Consider the following 20,492-nt stretch of genomic DNA (forward strand, 5'->3'; position numbering starts at 1 on the left):
AATCTAAACACGTATATGCTCAATTTCCCTTTCAGATGAGGATTAATAAGTAAAACTCAATGCACAATACTTAAACTAATTGCTTTAATTTAATTCAGTTTTAATCAAAACTGGGAGTCACATTTAAATCAAGAACCAAAACAAAATGTGCCATGGTTTACCATTTCAGTATTCATCATCATCATCATCATCAGATACACTGTCCACACCAACCTCTTCGTAATCTTTCTCCAAGGCTGCCATGTCTTCACGGGCCTCTGAGAACTCCCCTTCCTCCATCCCCTCACCCACGTACCAATGCACAAAGGCACGCTTGGCGTACATCAGATCAAACTTGTGATCGAGGCGAGCCCAGGCTTCAGCGATGGCCGTGGTGTTGCTCAGCATACACACAGCACGCTGCACCTTGGCCAGGTCCCCACTAGGCACCACAGTGGGAGGCTGGTAGTTGATGCCGGCCTTGAAACCAGTTGGACACCAGTCAACAAACTGGATGCAACGCCTGGCCTTGATGGTGGCAATGGCAGCGTTGACATCTTTTGGCACCACGTCACCCCGATAGAGTAAGCAGCAAGCCATGTACTTGCCATGGCGAGGGTCACACTTGACCATCTGGTTGCCTGGCTCAAAGCAGGAATTTGTGATCTCAGCCACAGACAGTTGCTCATGGTAAGCTTTCTCAGCCGAGATCACTGGAGAGTAAGTCACCAGTGGGAAATGGACACGAGGATAAGGCACCAAGTTAGTTTGGAATTCTGTCAGGTCGACATTCAGTGCTCCATCAAAGCGGAGAGATGCTGTGATTGACGACACAATTTGACCAATCAGCCTGTTCAGGTTGATGTAGCCTGGACGCTCTACACCCAGATTCTTTTGGCAGATGTCGTAGATGGCTTCGTTGTCTACCATGAAGGAACAATCGATGTGCTCGAGAGTGGTGTGAGTGGTCAGAATGGAATTGTAGGGTTCAACCACAGCTGTGGAGATCCTTGGAGCCGGATAGACGGAAAACTCTAGCTTAGACTTCTTGGTATATTCAAGAGAGAGATGGTGCATCAACAGGGAGGTGAATCCAGAACCAGTGCCACCACCAAAACTATGGAATACCAGGAAACCTTGAAGACCTGAGCATTGATCAGCCTGAGGGGCAAGGGAGGGGGACAAAAAAAAGGCAGTTAAGGTACAATCAACATAGTTCAGTTGAGAGAGTCATATGCCATTGTGAATCATGGAATCAAACTCATACAGAACGACTGGTCATTTGGTCTACTCTGCATGTATGGGATCTTTTGAGAGCACTATCTAATTAACCCCACTTCACCCTCTTCTCCCCACTCTGCTCATTCTCCACAGCCCTGCAAATTCTCCAAGCAATCATCCAATGCCCTTTTGAAAGTTGCTATTGAATCTTTAGATATGGTGGCTTTGAACGCATGGAGTTATAAGAAAGAACACATTTGCCCTTGGGTTACCAACCCTCCCCACTATTGGAAACAATTTCTCCTCATTAACCATCAAAACTGCTCATCATTTTGAACACCATCAAATCTCCCCTTAACCTTAATCAGTAAGGGAATCAAGGGTTGAGGGGAAAAGGCAGGAAAGTGGATTTGATGATCATCAGATCGGCCATGATCTCATTGAAAGGCGGAGAAGACTCGATGGACTGAATAGCCTACTTCTGCTCCTACATCTTGTGGTCTTGTCCGCTCCAAGGAGAACAACCCCAGCTTCTCCAGTCTCTTCACATTAACTGAAGGGCCTCATCCCTAGTCCCATTTTAGGAAATCTCCTCTCTAAGGCCTTGACATGCTTCCTAACGTGTGGTAACTCAGAATTGGGCACAATGCTCCAGTTGAGGTCAAACCAATGTTTTATACAGTTTTAACATAACTGCCTTGCTTTTATAATCTATGTCCCCATTAATAAAGCCCAGGATACTGTATGCTTTATTAACCACTCTCTCAACCTGTCCTGCCACCTTCAATGATTTATGCGCCTAAACACCCAAGTCCCTCTGTCCCTGCACCCCCTTTAGAATTGTACCCTTTATTTTATATTCTTCCTACCAAGATGAATCATTTCACACTTCTCATTAAATTTCGCCGACCACCTATCTGCCCATTCCAACCTGTCTATGTCTTTTTAAAGTTCTACACTATCCACCTCACAGTTCACAATGTTTTCAGGTTTTGTATCATCTACAAATTGTGAAATGGTCCCCTGTACACCAAAATCTACGTCAGTAAGAGCAGGGATCCCATCACTGACGTCTGGGGGACTTCATATAAACCTTCCTTCAGTCTGAGAAACAAACATTCACCACTACTGTTTCCTGTCACCTAGCCAATCTCATATCCATGTTGCCACAGTTCCTTTTATTCCATGAGCTCTAACTTTGCTCAAGTCTATTCTGCGGCACTTAATCATTTGGAAGTCTATATACACCATGTGTCACACTGTCAAATTTAGTCTTATGACACTCTTGTGAAATATTTTGCTATCTTAAATGTGCTGCAGAAATGCAAGTTTTTGTTGTTAAGAACAACCATGTTCTCTGGAGCTTTGAAAACCTTAGATGGGTTGAGGGGTGGGAAGAGAAGGTTGAAGAAAAACTCACTACAACACAGGATTTACATACAAACATATGAATTAGGGGCAGGAGTAGGTCACTCAACCCCGCTCTGTCATTCAATAAGATCATGGCTGATCTGATTGTAACCTCAACCCCACATCCCTGTATACCCCTGATAACTTTTCACCCCCTTGTTAATCAAGAATCTATCTAGCCCTGCCTTAAAAATACTCAAAGACTCTGCTTCCACCACCTTTTGAGGAAGAGAGTGCCAAAGATTCTCAACTCTCAGAAAAAATTCTCCTCATCTCTGCCTTAAACAGTGACCCATAGTTCTAGATTCTCCCACAAGAGGAAAACATCCTCTGGACATATATGCTCTGGAATTACAATTGCTCAAGTTAAATATGAAGAACGACAGGCAGGGAAACATCCACTGGTTCATCCCGTCAAAAATAAATTGCGGTAAAACAAGTTGGACACCAAAGAAAGAGAGAAAGACTAGTCGAAAGGTAAAATGTTATGTTTCCCTAATTTGAGTGAAGGCATATGTTTACGGTCTCCTGATCTGAAGAGTTAAGATGCCCACGTTGGATACACATGATAAGCAGGTAGAAATTCTCACAGACAGCTCCTTCCCAGAACCCACTAAGATAGGCCCCTTCACTATTAGTCATGTTAAAAAATCACTTTGAGAAGGTTATTCTGCTGATGGAACAGACTGGAGGGGTTGAATGGACTACTCCTGTCCTGACATTATTGCAGTAAGTATGGCTTCCTTGGATTCTGGTAATGTGAAGACTTTTTGTGATGTGAAGGTTTTTAGATTTCAGCATAACATGGACCCTTGGGGGTGGGGGCAGGGGTGTAAAGGAAGAAGGAGATATTTATAAATGGCTCCTAGATTGTAAGTACCTAGTCAGAACATTAAACCGAGCACAATGGAAGCCATTTTATAACTCACTGCTCCATCCCCAGTATTCCCAGTGAATATATCTTCATATTGGTAAAAGCAGCTGGCAAAACATCCAGTTACATAGTTACCCTCACATTTGGATGTTCAATAAGTTTGCAAACCCCTTGGTCAGGGTGTGTGTGCATTGTTGCTTAAATTCAGTGAAGGATGCATTACACTTTCTCAACCATCTTGCTGCCTTGAAGGACAAGAACAGCAGACGAATGGGAACACCACCAGCTCCAAGTCAGATCCCGACTTAGACATATCCACCGTTCCTTCACTGCCGCCGGGTCAAAATCCTGGAACTCCCTCCCTAACCGCACTGTGGGTGTACCTACACCACATGGACTGCAGCGGTTCAAAGCGGCAGCTCACCCACCACCTTCTCAAGGGCAACTAGGGATGGGCAATAAATACCCAGCCTTACTAGCAAGATGCATCTTAAATATATTTATCTATAGAATAAATTTATAAATAAAGTAATGAATGTGGACACCCACCAGTTTGCGGATTCTTTCCAAGACTTTGTCAACGATCTGTGCACCAATGCTGTAACAGCCACGGGCATAGTTGTTGGCAGCATCTTCCTTCCCAGTGATTAGCTGTTCAGGGTGGTACAGTTGGCGATAGGTACCAGTACGGACTTCGTCTGCAGAAATAACAATGGAGAAACGCTTGTGATAATTTGACCCAATTTGGTCTTGGGTCACCAAAAGGACAAGTCAATAATTAGAGCAACCATCCGCCACCTTAAAATTCACCCCCCCCCGCCGCCCCCCCACCCACCAACCTCACCCCCCCACACCCCCTGACCCACCACTGACACACAGTGGCAGCAGTGTGTACTATCTACAAGATGCACTGCAGCAACTCACCCAGGCTCCTCCGACAGCACCTTCCAGGCCCATGGCTTCTTATCACCAAGAACGACAGGGCATTAGACACATAGGAACAACACTGCCTGCAAGTTCCCCTCCAAGCCACACACCATCCTGACAGGGAGCTACAATTGCTGTACCTTCATTGTCGCTGGGACAAAATTTCGGAACTCCCTGCCCAGCTGTGGGTGTACCTACGCCACACGGACTGCAGTGATTCAGAAAGATGGTTCACCACCACCTTCTCAAGGGCAAATAGGAATGAGCAACAAATGCTGACCACATCCTATGAGAAAATGTTTAAAAATTAAAATGGTTAGTGGTTCTTAATAAGTTAGCCCTTCTACAAAAAAGATAGACTTTTATTTCCCTAGCACCTATCATGACCTCAGGATGCCCCAAGTAGTATCCCATTGGTAGGGTTTTCGACATACTCCCTATTGTAAAGTAGGGAGGATGGCAGCCAAATTATACAGAGCAAGGACCCACAAATAGCAATATGACAAATGACTAGATGACCTGTTTTAGTAATGCTAATTAAGGGATAATTATTGACCCAGGACCCTCGGGAAAACTCCCCTGCTCTTGGAAAGTGTCAGTCGATCTTCTACACCCACCTGAGAGCAGATGAGGCCTTGTATTAATCATTTCATCCTAAAGACAGCACCTCAGACAGTTCAGCACTCCCTCAGTACTGGAGTGCTGTGTCAGCCTAGATTTTGTGCTCAAGCCTCTGGAACGGGACAATGACCTATTATCTTAAAAATTGCTATAGAGAAACATCAAGACACTTCACAGGATTGAAGTCAGAGAGAAAAAGGACACCTAGCCAAAGGAGGAGACATTGAAACAGATGACTAAATGTTTAGTCAAAAAGGGATGCTTTCAGAAACGTCAAATCCAGGCTGGTATTTCAGCACTATTCATTGGCTGAAAAACATTTAAACATCTCACCTACCCGTTCACAACCCAGTGACATTCAGAAAAGCTAATATTTCCTCCATCAACCATCACCGGAATGGAACAAATTAACTGGTCATTCATCCAATTGCTGTTTGGGGGGGTCTTGTTATGCACAAAATGGCAGCACCATTTCCCCATAGAATAGAAACTATTTTTTTTTTTCAAAAAAGAAGTACTACCCATGAAACACAGCCAAAAACAATTGCCACAAGCCTCCATATAACTGCTTTGCCCTCCCTCCCCATGACTCTGCCTCACATCCCCACAAAAAGTTCAAAGTTGAGTTTTAATGTACTGGTCAACTCAACAATGGGTAACATCGTATGTCAAGCCCTTGGTATTGGAAGGAACCCATGTGCCAAACCGCCTTCTGCTGACTCCCCGGGTCACTGCAACAGGAAGTTGGACTGATTCCCTGACAAGCATACTGAATGTAGTTTGGCTGAGGGCCCAGATTCTTATGAAAGGATGATGTGAGCAAGTTTATTTACATAGGTGCAGAGAAATGTTGAGTTTGCTTGACTGACATCTGAGGTCACCTGTCATCTCTTTCGTCCATATTTATTTACACAAGATTAAGTGGTGCCAAATGTTTAAAGTTTCTGTAATTGATACCTTAATAATCTGGCTGACTGACACTTTTAAAGGGTTGTAGGAACTCCAGTTTTTTTCCTCCAAACTTATGAATGGGTGGATTTTTTTAAGCAGTTTCACACATGCCATTGTGTTCAGTCCATTGGTTCAGGACACAGTTTACACTGGGTTAACGGGCATGGAAGGGCCATGAGTTGGCAGGAGGTACGTGTGGAGGGGCATGAGGGCTATAAGGAGCCATGGCAGGGACATGGCTTTTGAACTTGCCTTTTGGAACGTTCCCGAATCCAGACTATGGTTCACAACTCCTTTGAGATGCGTTAATCACAAGCCATGGAAAAGCTGGCCCAGCTCCACAAAAATATCAGGGGTGTCGAGGTGGTGGTGGTAGGAAATGCCTACCCCTGTGGTGGAGCCAGTCAAGTCAGGAGTGCAGGGTATGGGTTTGCTATTCACACCCTTATCCAGTGGCAGTGAAAATTAGGGATGCCAGGAATCCCAGAATCTGGTCACGCTGCCCATTTTTAAATAATTCAAGTCCTTCTGACTCTGCAAAAATCTGGCCTTAGGAGAACATGGGGTGGGCAAGTGCCCTGGCAGGCTGGTAGCAGGCCCCCCTCAATTCTCAGGGACTTGGGCCCAGTTGTTTTGGAAGATTTTAAGCCCTCTAGCCCTCACCCCTCACACCACTTCACCCACCACCCCCCCCCACCATGGTCCCTTATCAACCCAATGCCCCCACCTATCCCTCATAGCCCCTCAAACCCTCAATGCCAATTCACCCATTATCCATCATGGGCAGACCACAGGAGCCATGTGGAGGTGAAAAAGATAAACTTCTAAAAATCTAATACATCTCTCACTATATCGGCTTGACAGTGAAAAAAAAACTCCCATTCATGAAAACATCAAAGCTTTTAAATCTCAAGTGATTAATCTCTTATAAAAACAAACTTCCATCCAGACCCATAATCCTTTAATAGCCTCTTTAAACTGTCAATCAAACTGTGAACTCAGACATTCTTTGCTAGCATAATTGTAGCTTTTGAAACTTCACCAAGTATTCAGAATAACATAATGATAGCCCTTGGATGAAAATGTTAAACAGCTCTATTGAAACTGCTATAACAGATGCTATACCAGCTGACCTACCAACCAAAGCAGAAGCTTTTTGTTTTAGCAAATCACTGACAGCTACTACCAGTTTTTTTATACAGTTTAAAGAGCTGGGGATTTAAAAATTTCAGATCATGAAATTTATACAGACCTTATCCACCCTTCAGAGCATTTATGTCTACTCCAACAATTCGTGACTCCCACACTGCGGGTTAAGGCCCTTGCAACAGGCAGAATAGGGTGTGTTTGAACCTAGCACTAAGTTCAACAGCCCTGCTGTGTTTGGGTTTCCTTCTTACCTACGTGATTCACACCTACTCCCTTCCTCCTACCAGCAATAGTGGGAGAAATGGAGTGGGTTGGGGGGAACTTCCACATCCAGGCCCCATCCACCATTTTTAAAAAGGACCACCAAGTTTTCCTGACTCAGTGAAGATCTGGCCCGGTGTGTGCAGGCAGGCTTCATTGACAGGCTGGTCAATTTCATAGGACAACTTCCCTGACCCCGGGAAGTCTGTGTAGCAGGAGAGATTGGGTAAACTAGGCCTATAATCCCTGGAGTTTAAAGGATGAGAGTTGATCTCACTGAAACATATAGAATCCTCAAGGGAGTCGACAGGGTAGATGCCAAGAAAATCTCTCCCCTGATTGGGGAATCTAGAACATGGTTGCGGTATAGGGGATCGGCCATTTAGGACTGAGGTGAGTAGAGGTGGAATTCTCGTCTCCAGGGAATTGTGGACACTCGGGGCATTGACTACATTCAAGGCAAAGGTGGAGAGAGAAAAAACAGAGGTAACATTTCAGATCTGCGAACTTACACCAGAACATTAACTCGGTTTCACTCTCCACAAATGCTTCCTGACCGGAGTATTTCCAACATTTTCTGTTTTTAATTTCTGATTTCCAGCATCTGCAGTTTTTTTGCATTAGATGTTGATAGGAGTTTTTGATATTAAGGGAATCAGGGGATTATGGTGAGAAAGGAACAGTTTGGTAGATCAGCCATGATCTTATTGATTTTTTTTTTATTAATGTATTCTTTCATGGGATGTGGGCATTGCTAGCGAGGTCAGCATTCACTGCCCACCCCAATTGCCCCTGAGAAAGTGGATTCCCATGTTTTATACATTCATATCTCAGGAGGACCATTGAGTTCATTACTTGATCCCTCTCTCAATATAAGCTGTTGAGGAACGGGGAATTATAGCCTAGATTGAATCCCATCATCCCATGAAGCACTCCACTCCACTCAAAACATTTTACAGACATGCCATCAAATCTTTCCACAACATTTATAGCCCTGGGGTACATTCATTACCAATCACAGTTGGTTCCAAGTCCACTAAGGCTGCCCTGGGCACATGTTTCCCAGCTCCTGTCTCACAGAAGAAGGTGTTAAAGCAATTATCCGCCCCTCCACTGTTTGTGCCATCAAGTTTGTGCCCATCAGTCTGGATACCGTGTTCTAAACAGTACAGCTCCCAGCAGGCGTTGCCCATCTGGACACCAGCCTGGCCAATATGGACGGAGATACATTCACGCTGTGAGGGGAAAAAAATAAAGTCAGAGAGACAGCACTGAGGCAGTAAAAAGTTATTTTTGTCACTGTTAACTTATGGTACTCATGTCTAGAAACACAAGGCTTTAAAAATTCGAGAGTCACGAGGCATTGTTACCCCAAAAGTGATGTGTTGTGCTCAGAGATCACCCCCACCCCAACCCGCCCGCAAACAACTTGCATCATATAGCGCTTTCAACATAGCAAAAAAAACTTCCAAACAGGAACGATTAACAAACAAAATTTGACGCCAAGCCACCCAAGGAGAGATGAACAAAAGCTTGGTTTGAAGCAGTGTCTTAAGGAGGAGGGAGGCGGAGAACCTTAGAAAGGCAATTCCAGAGATTAGGGCCCAGGCAGCTGAAAGTGTTGTATATCTTATATAGTCATTTGGCAGTACAGAATCTGAGTATTGCTGAAAAAAGGGACATGCTGTTGAAGCATTTCATCTTGCACTCACCAGGATAGCTCACCAGGAATTACCAACAGTAAAGTGGGGACAACAATTTATACTGCATGAGAAGAGCATGCAATCAGGTTGGCAAGTTGGCAACAATTTATACTGCATGAGAAGAGAGTGCTGATTGATTGCAATGGAGAATGCAGCAGTCAACTGACAGGCTTTATTCAAATTCAAAATGTCCACTCTTATGCCTCAGTTCTGGCTTCCAGCTCTTCCTAAGGCTTTCTTTACTTTCCCACGTCCACACCCAGGCTGAACTAATCAAGCATGGTGAGCATTAATAGTAAACAGGCTCACCCATAAGCAAATACAGAACAACAGAACACTACAGAAGGCACGCCTGCCAATGGTGGAGTGATTAAAATGAGGGGTGCAAAAGAATCCAGAAATGGAGGGGCGCAGAGATCTCAGATAGTTGAAGAGTTTGGCGGAGGGTAGAGCTAGTGAGGGGTGAGGTACTGAAAACATTGATGAGAAGTTTTTTTTAAATTTAAAAGTGTTGCCAAATTCTTGACCTCTAATGCACTCATCGCAGGGAAGGAAGATGTGGCCAAAGCATGTTCATGACTGTAACTACTGTATTGCCAAACCTGCTGTTAATCAAAGCTTGGACAGAACCTGCACTGCTAAGAGGTCCACAATCATATGTTTTGATTCCTTCTCAGGCTGTCGGCTATACAACCAGTCAGAGAAGAAACCTAATGTGTCCTGTGCAACTTGCTATTTCAGCCTTCATGCTGAATATAATTTAATACTCCTACAATTATTTGTTTGTTTAAGTTGACCCTTAATGACCGATCCCTGGTGCCCCATTTTGAAACATAGAACGGATGAAGAACCCCATGTTCTCGTCCTTTCATTACTCTAGTCAGGTGGAGAGTACAAAGAGTCAGCGTTCTTTAAATTGTTTTAAGAATGTTTGAGCCATGTGGATATATTCAATAAAACATGGGCAACATGTAAAAAGGTGGTGCCCATTTATTTGCATATACCTCTAGTAAGCACAAAAGAAAAGACAGGTTGACACCCCTCAGGGTAGTGCTGAGGTAGTGCTGCACTGGCAGAAGTGACATCTTTCTGATGAGACGTTAACCGAGACCTTGTCGGCCACTGAGGTGGATGTGAAAGATCCCACGGCCAGCATTTTGAAGAAGAACAGGAGAGTTCTCCCCCTTGTGTCCTGGCCATTATCTATCCTTGGACCAACATTACAAGCAGATTATCCAGTCACCATCACATTGCTGTTTGTTGGATCTTGCTGTGTGCAAATTGGCCGCTGCTTTTGAACAGCAATCACACTTCAGAAATGCTTAATTAACTGTGGTGCACTTTGGGATACCCTGAGATTGTGAAAGACAATATATAAATACAAGTTTTTTCTATTCCAATTTTAGCATTGTGGTAGATAAATAAAGCACCATCTCAACCTTTAAGCCATCAAAAACTGCGAGTACGCTAAAACAGAGCCCCCCCATGAGTACGCTGAAACAGAGCACAAATCAGTCTTCTGGCAAGCTCACCATTAAAGGACTCGTAAATAATTGGACTATTTTGCCAGATGTAAGAGAGAGACAAAGAGCCAGATTTAAAATGTAATGGGAGGGGACACATCCCAAGGCACAGTGCAAGTCATCTGGGAGAAGGAGCCAAAGCTAAAGAACAAACCTGCATTTCTGTAGCAGCTTTCACTACGTTAGGCCATCCCAAAGCATTGCATAGCCAAAGTGTAGTCGCTTTTGAAATGCAGGCAACATGGCTGCCAACCTTTGCACAGCAAGATCCCACAAACAGCAATGTACAATTAACAGATGATCAGCACATGTTTTTTTTAAAAAGAAGTGATTTTGGCTGAGGGATAAATACTCTCCAGGACACTAGGGGGAACTCCGCTGCTCTTCAAAAAAAAAGACAGTACCATGGGAACTTTTACCTTTAACTGAAAGGGCAAACAGTGCTCTCATCTATAAGATGCCAGCCTCAAGCGCAGCCAGCCTGGATTATGTACTCCAGCCCTTGGAGCGAGACTTGAACCCCCAACCTTACGACTCCAAGGTGAGAGGGTTGACCCTCTGATCGAGGGTTGACTGATCAACCTGTCAGGTGGAAAGACACCAAATAAATATTTAATTTGGAAAAGTCCAAGTGTACCGGTGGGTAAATTCCACAAGAGGGTTGGGTGGGGAAACATCTCACTCAAAAGCCGTTTAAGCTGAAATCCGAGACGCCAGTTTGCCTCTTTTCTGATTACTCATTTAAAATACAATCCGTGACTTGTACATTTTATGCAAAGACATTATCGTTTTTAATAACACATTTATGCAAACTGTAAACAAATAAGTTAACAAAGACATAACAGGCAGCACAGTTCCAATTACTTCATTAAGAAAAACTAGGCTCTACAATGTCCTCCGATTTCTGTCTGGGGTCACGGAAACAGGCGGAGACGAACATAAGAACTAGGAGCAGGAGTAGGCCATTCGGCCCCTCGAGCCTGCTCCAACATTCAATAAGATCATGGCAGATCGGTTTGTGTTTTGAATTCCACATTCCCATCTACCCCCGATAATCTTTGACTCCCTTGCCTAACAAGAATCTAACTATCTCTGCCTTAAAAATATTCAATGACCCCCGGTCTCCACCACCTTCTGAAGCGGAGAGTTCCAAAGTCTCACAACCCTCTGAGAAAAAATTTCTCATCTGTGTCCTATAAGGTGAGCCCCTAACTTTAAAACTGTGCCCCCCTAGTTCTGGGACTCACCCACAAGAGGAAACATCCTTTCCAAGTCCATTTTGTCAAGGCCGTTCTGGTCAGAGACTGCTCTGCTGTGCAGTTAAACTGTGGCTGATCTGTACTTTAATTTTGTTCTGATACCCTTGCCCCATACATTAGTCTTGGATATCTCAATTAACCCCAGCACCCAGAATATTTTGAGGGAGGGAGCTCCATATTTGTCTTTCATTTGCAGAAAGAAAGGCTTCCTGCCTTCAGCCTATCTCTAATTTTAAGGTTATGCATCCCTTGTACATGACTCTCTCCCCCACAACAATATACTTCCTCTATGTTATCAATCCCTTTTTAATGACTTTAAACACCTCAACTAGAACACCCAGCTTAACCTTTCAAACACAAACCAAGTGTGTCTTCAGGATGTAAACAATCTTAGTGCAGATTCACCAGAATGATAATGGTGCTATCCCCTCTCCAAAGTCAATACATCCAGAGGTGTGCTGTCCAAAACTGAAATGCAGTATCCCACATGGGATCTGTTCCAGGTATTACTGAAGCATCTTATTCTTCTCTTTGCAATTCAGCTACATTGGGATAAAGGACAACAATTCCTTTCTTGTTCATTTTCCTTTTATGGGATGTGGGCATCATTGCCATTTTAGGGGGCAGTCAAGAGTCAATCACATTGCTGTGGGTCTGGAGTCACATGTAGGCCAGATTTCCTTCCCTAAAGGACATTAGTGATTCAGGTGGGTTTTTACAACAACATTCGATAATGGTCACCTTTACTTTGTATTTATTAATTGAATTTAAATTCCACCAGCTGCCATGGTGGAATTTGAACCCCTGTCCCCAGAGCATTAGCCTGGGCCTCTGGATTACTAGTCCAGTGACAACACCACCATGCCACTGTCCCATGTCCTGTGACTTTCATGAGTCAGGACATGAGGAAGCCTCTATCCGTAACATAGCAATAGATTTAAAGCGGGTGGGACTCTCAAGGATTGCCAATTCCCAGAGGGAACCCTTACACAGAAGTTTGAAAAATCAACTGATTACTGAAAGACACAGCTAAACTTGGACATATGTACCAATCATTTAAATCAGCTTCTCTCCATTCACTGCCCCCACCCCCACCAACAGAATCAGACAGGGATCTGAGTATAAATATATACGAACATATGGAATAGGAGCAGGGGTAGGCCATACAGCACCTCGAGCCTCAATAAGATCATGGCTGATCTGTTTATGTTTTGAGTTCCACATTTCCCCGATAGCCTTTGATTCCCTTGCCTAACAAGAATCTATCTACCTCTGCCTTAAAAACATTCAGTGAAGTATCAATCACCAAAAGCTGTGTCACGGCTCAGCAAGGCCATAACAAAGCAAACCATGCAACTACGAGGCTTATGCTGAACTTTGGTCAGACCACACTTAGAGGACTGTGTGAAGTTCTGGGCACCATGTTATAGAAAGGATAGAGAGACACTGACTGGAGAGGATGCAGAGAAGATTTACAAGGACATTACCAGAAATGTGTGGGTACACAGATCAGGAAAGGATCAACAGGCTGGGACTCTTTTCTCTTTGGAAAAAGGCTGAGGGGTGACCTCCCCCAAAATTGCGAAAGGTGGATAGAGAGAGAATGTTTCCTCTTGTGGGGAAGAGCATAACTAGAGGCCGTCAATATAAGATTGTCACCAAGATATCCAACAGGGAATTCAGAAGAAACTGCTTTACCCAGAGAGTGGTGAGAATGTGGAACTCGCTCCCACAGGGAATGGTTGAAGTGAATGGTAAAGATGCATTTAAGTGGAAGCTGGATAAGCACATGAGGGAGAAGGGAATAGAGGGTTACAAAGATAGCTTGGATGAGGAAAGATGGGAGGAGGCTGGGATCAAAAACACCAGCATTGACTGGTTGGGCCAAACATTCTGTTTCTGTGCCTTATACTTTATGTATTTAATGTTAAGTATGTAGATAGAGAGACTCTGCCTCCCCCACAAAATCACAAGTGATCCCTCTCTCTAACCAGGGCAGATGAGAATCTCCTCAAAACACAAGCTCAGATCCACATCTTTAACTTAAAACAAAACTTTCTCTTCCAACTTCAACAGATTAAAGGCTTGTGTCACACTGGCTGGTTCCCACCCACTCACCATTTTAATGTTCTGTTGTTTTCCCTCTCTCTCTGATGTAGGTGAGACAGTAGAAGGACCAAACAGCTCAATGTAGGAAGAATGGGAAATGAGAATGAAACAACTGCAAACAGCTGTCCCAGCCCTAATTATACAGCTGTTCACACCACAGCATGGGGATTGGCTAAAAATTAAACAACTGAAATCAAGAAAATTACAAACTGCTGCAATTACACACCTTCCAAATGAGGTGTCATTTCTAAAAAGTTTCCCCATTTTTATCAATGTACATGTCGTCTTCTCCTCACAATTATAATGTATAATCCAAGAGAAGAAAGTGTTTTTATATAGTCACTCTGAGGGTGTGGGGTGCCAATGACAAGGTCAGCATTTATTATACACCCTCAATTGCCCTGATGTCTTGATCTGACACAACCAGTTGGTTTGCTAGATCACTTCAGAGGGCACCAAGATGTAGCTTGGCTGGTAGTGAGAAAGGCCCTCCCCGTCAGATCCTTCCAACACGCCAGGCCTCTCACCCCCGCTGCATGTTGCCCTCAAGGTGGATGTGGTGGGGACGAGACCGTTGTTCACCTCCTTGTGGATTGTGCCTTTGCAAAGAAGGTCTGGAGAGAGATGCAGTGGTTTCTGTCGAGGTTCATCCCGAGCAGTTCTGTGACACAGGACTCTGTGCTCTACGGGCTGTTCCCAGGGACACACACCGAGACAAACATCAACTGCAGCTGGAGGATCATCAACTCGGTGAAAGACGCTCTTTGGTCTGCCCGAAACTTGTTGGTCTTACAGTGCAAAGAGTTGTCCCTGACTGAGTGTTGCAGACTGTCACATTCCAAGGTCCAGGACCACGTGCTGAGGGACGCACTAAAGCTTGGGGCAGCCACCGCAAAGGCACAATGGGGAAAGGTCGCTGTCTAAGACCTTTCTGCAATAGTGCACCGAGGGGCTGGGAACTATATAGACCCCTCGGGCTGCACGACTCACAATGAATGTATGTAGTGAACACTAAATGTATCGTAATTGTATTGAAGCACCTCAGAGTGCAACATGATGTATGTTGATAACTCCAATAACATTGGACTGTCTGACTGTCTGTAATGACCATGTTGAAATGACTGTAATATTCATTGATGGTATTGAAGCACCTCGTGATCCATGTGTAAAAGTTGAATCGGATTGCACCTTTTGTGAAGGCGATTTAGAAATGTTTTGTAATGTTCTTCCAGATATTTTATGAATAAAGTATATTTTTCCAAAAAAAAAATCACTTCAGAGGGCAGTTAAGTGTCAACCACATTAGTGTGGAGTCACATATAGACCAAGACCATGTAAAGACAGCAGTTACCTTCTCCAAAAGACATCAGTGAACCAATTGGGTTATTTCCAACAATAAATGCTGCAGTGACTTTTACAGAAAGTAGGTTTTTGAAAAGAGAGACATGTTGACAAAACTTCTCTTCTTGCAAGACAAAGGACAAATGCAAGGATGCCAAATTCTAAATGATCACCAACAATTTATACCACAGAAGAAAAGAGTGCTGATTGGTTGGCAAGTCAACTCTGATTGGCCAAGGCGTTGCCATGGGAAAAGCTCCCAGGTAATTCAAAAACAGCGCAAGGCTTCAACATATTCCTTTTGTTTGCAGAAAACAGTCTCTGCAAATTTTTCTTATTCATTCAGGGGATGTGGGCTTCGCTGGCTGGGCCAGCATTTATTGCCCATCCCTAGTTGCCCTTGAGAAGATGGTGGTGAGCTGCCTTCTTGAACCGCTGCAGTCCATGTGGCGTAGGTACACCCACAGTGCTGTTAGGGAGGGAGTTCCAGGATTTTGACCCAGCGACAGTGAAGGAACGGCGATATATTTCCAAGTCAGGACGGTGAGTGACTTGGAGGGGAACTTCCAGGTGGCGGTGTTCCCATCTATCTGCTGCCCTTGTCCTTCTAGGTGCTAGTGGTCATGGGTTTGGCTAAGGAGCCTTGGTGAATTCCTGCAGTGCATCTTTTAGATGGTATATACTGCTGCTACTGTGCGTCGTTGGTGGAGGGAGTGAATGTTTGTTGATGTGGTGCCAATCAAGCGGGCTGCTTTGTCCTATACGGTGTCAAGCTTCTTCAGTGGTGTTGGAGCTGCACTCATCCAGGCAAGTGTGGAGTATTCCATCACACTCCTGACTTGTGCCTTGTAGATGGTGGACAGGCTTTGGGGAGTCAGGAGGTGAGTTACTCGTCACAGGATTCCCAGCCTCTGACCTGCTCTTGTATCTACAGTATTTATATAGCTAGTCCAGTTCAGTTTCTGGTCAATGATTTCTCCAGGATGCTGATAGTGGGGGATTCAGTGATGGCAATGCCATTGAATGTCAAGGGGCGATGGTAAGATTCTCTCTTGTTGGAGATGGTCATTGCCTGGCACTTGTGTGGCGCAAATGTTACTTGTCAGCCCAAGCCTGGATGTTGTCCAGGTCTTGCTGCATTTGGACATGGACTGCTTCAGTATCTGAGGAGTCGCGAACAGTGCTGAACATTGTGCAATCATTAGTGAATATCCCCACTTCTGACCTAATGATGGAAGGAAGGTCATTGATGAAGCAGCTGAAGGTGAGTGGGCCTAGGACACTACCCTGAGGAACTCCTGCAGTGATGTCCTGGAGCTAAGATGACTGACCTCCAACAACCACAACCATCTTCTTTTGTGCTAGTTATGACTCCACAAAAGAATGCATGCTGTTTCTAGCAAGTGTAAATGAACCACGTTATGAGCTTGACTGATTATATCTTGCCACTGATGCACAGGGGCAGCAGTGTGTACCATCTACAACATGCACTGCAGGAACTCACCAAGACACCTTCCACAGCACCTTTGAAACCTGCGACCTCTGGAAGGACAAGGGCAGCAGATGCATGGGATCACGATAATCTACAAGTTTCCCACCAAGCCACACGCCATCCTGACTTGGAACTATATCACCGTTCCTTCACTGTCGCAGGATCAAAACCCTGGAACTCCTTCCTAACAGCACCATGGGTGTTCCTACAACACAGGAACTGCAGCGGTTCAAGTAAGTAGCTCGCCACCTTCTCAAGGTCAATTAGAGATGGGCAATAAATGCTGGCCTAGTCAGTGATGCCCACATCCCCTGAACGAATAAAAAAAGATTGGTTGTTACAAAGCAAAATGTCCACTGTTACATGTAATTCTGTACTTGGACAGCATTTTCTGAATAATCCTGAGTGCGCTAATAGCTACACTAACAACCAATTTAAGATAATCAGTCAAGCTCGTAACATGGCTCATTTACACTTGCTAGGAGTGACATACATTCATACACAGTGTCATGACAGGGGATCACAGCCCCAAATTACTTACAGACATACTGAACTTTTTAAGTAAGACATGTATTTTTTAAGAAGACCTACAAGCAAAAGTTGGCTGACAATGTAAAGTAACCACTTTCTTGAAAATTCCTATGTAGATTATGCTTAACCGACTCATTCATAGAGGACATGGAATGTCACACCTGAAAAAGGTATCAAGCCCCACTTCAGACAGAGACACATGAAAGGAAGAGATGCAATGCAAAAGATTAAAATCTAATCTCCTATTGTTGCGGAGACAATGGACATTGATTACCACGTCTCAGCAGAAACCATCTCCTGTTAAGTTACATCTTAGAATTTGGAATGGTCTGAGTTGAAAGAGAGCAGATTCTGGGTGAAAGATATGGTTTTTTTTTCACTTCCAGGAATACTCAAGGAAAGGGGTTAAAAAGCCAGCTGCAAACCTGACCTGTGTGTTCTTGTTCTGATGTGCTAGTGTTTGCTATGAAGGTCACAGCAGAAGAACAACAACTAGGCATCACTACAGCTTGCAGGTAAAAGTTTATCTCTCTCTCTCTCTGGCTGAAGGCAAGTCAGCAAAGCCACAGTCAAAAAGGAAACAGAACAACTCCTTCAGCTAACCTGCAGAACCAAGTGTCTCCAAACCAACTGCTAAACTGACAAAGTCAGCTCCACTGAAATCATTCAACTTAATGGCCGCAATATTTCGCCATCTACTCCTCACGGACATGCCAAAGACTGATGCGCATATTTTTTTTAACTTTTACTTTTGGACTCAACTTCTCATTTCTGATCTGTGTGTATGTGTGTTGCGTTTTTATTATATTTTCTCAGGCTTTTAGTAACTAATAAACTTTCTCCTTCTTTGACTCAAGAAAGCCCGGTTAAATTGGCTCTTTCTAAAAGATAAATACATTTGGACTGGGAAAAGGTGTCCATGAGGGAAGGGATCCCTTTTAAATTACCTTGTTGTGACCAACCAAGGCGGTTGAGTAAAGAAGGGGAGCCAGCTCATTCCTCCTCACCCAGGAGCAGAACAAAATTGGAGTCCCATTCGGAAAGTTAACAATTTGGGGTATCTCGTCCGAGATCATAACAAATTGGGGACCTCGCCTGTGGACCGGGTGTAACAACAGGGACCCATTTTCTGCAAACAAAAGGAATATGTTCAAGCCTTGCACCTTTTCAAAAAACTGAACTAAAATTCTCAAAATGCCATGGTAAGAATTGAACTCCCATTCTCTGGATTATTTGTCCAGTTACATGACACTAACCCACTGTACCACTGTCAGCAATAAGCAAAGGCCTCAAGGAGTCAATAGCAATTCTTGGCCAATATGCCCCTTAATGCTAACTCACATTGAGTCCCGTTCCCCTATCGCCCCTGTGCTCACTGACCTACATTTGCTCCCAGTCCAGTAGTGTCTCAATTTTAAAATTCTTAGCCTTGTTTCTAAGTGCCTCAATTACCTCCTCACTCCTTACCTCTGTCATCTCCCCCAGTCCTACAGTCCTCTGATATCTCTACACTCCTCCAATTCTGGCCTCTTGAGCGCCCCAACTTTAATCATTCCACCATTGGCGGCTGTACCTTCAGCTGCCTTGAGCCCTAAACGCTGGAATTCCCTCCCTAATCATCTCTACCTCTCCATTCCCTCTCTATTTCTGCGTACCTCACTCTCTCCTCCTCCTTTAACTTCCCTTTAAAAGCTATCTCTGACCAAGCTTTTGATCATCTGTCTCTTTATGTGGCTCGATGTCAAATGTTATTGTTCCTGTGAAGCATTTTAAGACATTTCACTATGTTAAAGGTGCTATATAAATGGAAGATGTTGTAGTTGCAAAACAAAAAGTGAACACCACTGAATTGTCTTCACAGTCCAACTGATGAATTAGTATCCTTCAGGGAAGGGAACCTTCCACCACTGGCTAGTCTGGCCTACACATGCCCACATGGGGAGAGGGTGGCATTGTGGTAATGTTGCTAGACTAGTAATTTAGGGACCCAGTCTAATGCTCTGGAGACATGGGTTCAAATCCTATCATAGTGGCTGGTGGAATTTCAATTCAGTTAACAAATCTAGAATATAAAGCTAATGGTGACCATGAAACTATCATTGATTGTCATTAAAAACCCATCTGGTTCACTCATCTCCTTCAGGGAAGGAAATCTGTTGGCCTTCCATGTGACTCCAGACCCACTGTAATGTGGTTGACTCTTAACTGCCCTCTGAAATGACTTAGCAAGATCAGTTCAAGGGCAATTAGGGACAGGCCTTGCCAGTGATGCCCACATCACATGAAAAATTTTTTTAAAGTCCCACTCGATGTGACTGTGTGCAGTACACTCAGACAGTTCTTAAGTGGCATGTGAGGTGAATGTCATTGGCTGGGCAATGGTATCAATAAAGGTGGGACCTTGGGAGAAAGCTAAATAGATTTATCTGCTTTTGGTCTAAGACACGTGCAAAAAGCTTCATCCTCTCCTCTTAGGCTTCACCTTGCTGAAGAATGGAAATGCTTATGGTGCCGCTACCTGTTTGTCTTTTTTTAATTCATTTTACAGGATGTGGGTGTCACTGGCTAGGCCAGTATTTATTGCCCATCCCTAATTGCCCTTGAGAAGGTGGTGGTGAGCTGCCTTCTTGAACCGCTGCAGTGCATGTGGTGTAGGTACACCCACAGTGCTGTTAGGGAGGGAGTTCCACCATACTTCACTCAGTATTGTAGGAGTTATTTAGCTCTAAACTGATTATAGGACCACCAACTTTGGTGTTTAGCACATCACCGGCCTAGTAATCCATGAGGCCCAGGCAAATCTTCTAGGGGCACAGGTTCAAATCCCACCACAACAGCTGGTGGAATTTAAATTCAATTGAATACATTTGGAATATAAAGTTAGTCTCAATAATGGAGACCCTGAAACTATCATCAATTGTCGTAAGAGCCTACCTGGTTCATGACTGCCCCTTTAGGGAAGGAAATCTGCCATCCTTAAGTATCTGGTCTACATGTGACGCCATATGAATGTAAGAATTAGGAGCAGGAGCAGGTAATTTAGACTCTCGAGCCTGCTCCACCATTCAATAAGATCGTGGCTGATCTGATTGTGGCCTCAACTCCACATTCTGCCTACCTGTGGATAACATTTGATTCCTT

The 20,492-nt window shown here is 44.1% G+C and overlaps 2 protein-coding genes across 3 annotated transcripts in view; one reads left to right on the forward strand and one right to left on the reverse strand.

Annotated features, from left to right (window-relative positions):
* Positions 1-20,492, forward strand: part of LOC144686882 (tubulin alpha-1D chain) — a 917,839-nt gene that overhangs the window by 834,527 nt on the left and 62,820 nt on the right. The window lies entirely within an intron of this gene.
* Positions 166-8,586, reverse strand: LOC144686867 (tubulin alpha-1C chain-like). Its single transcript, XM_078552663.1, has 3 exons — positions 8,406-8,586; positions 4,034-4,182; positions 166-1,140 (listed from the first exon to the last, which is right to left on the reverse strand). Exons 1-3 carry the CDS (start codon positions 8,584-8,586, stop codon positions 166-168), a joined length of 1,305 nt encoding a protein of 434 aa, XP_078408789.1.

This window comes from Cetorhinus maximus, chromosome 11 (assembly GCF_964194155.1).
Source record: "Cetorhinus maximus chromosome 11, sCetMax3.hap1.1, whole genome shotgun sequence".
NCBI classification, from domain to species: Eukaryota; Metazoa; Chordata; class Chondrichthyes; order Lamniformes; family Cetorhinidae; genus Cetorhinus; species Cetorhinus maximus.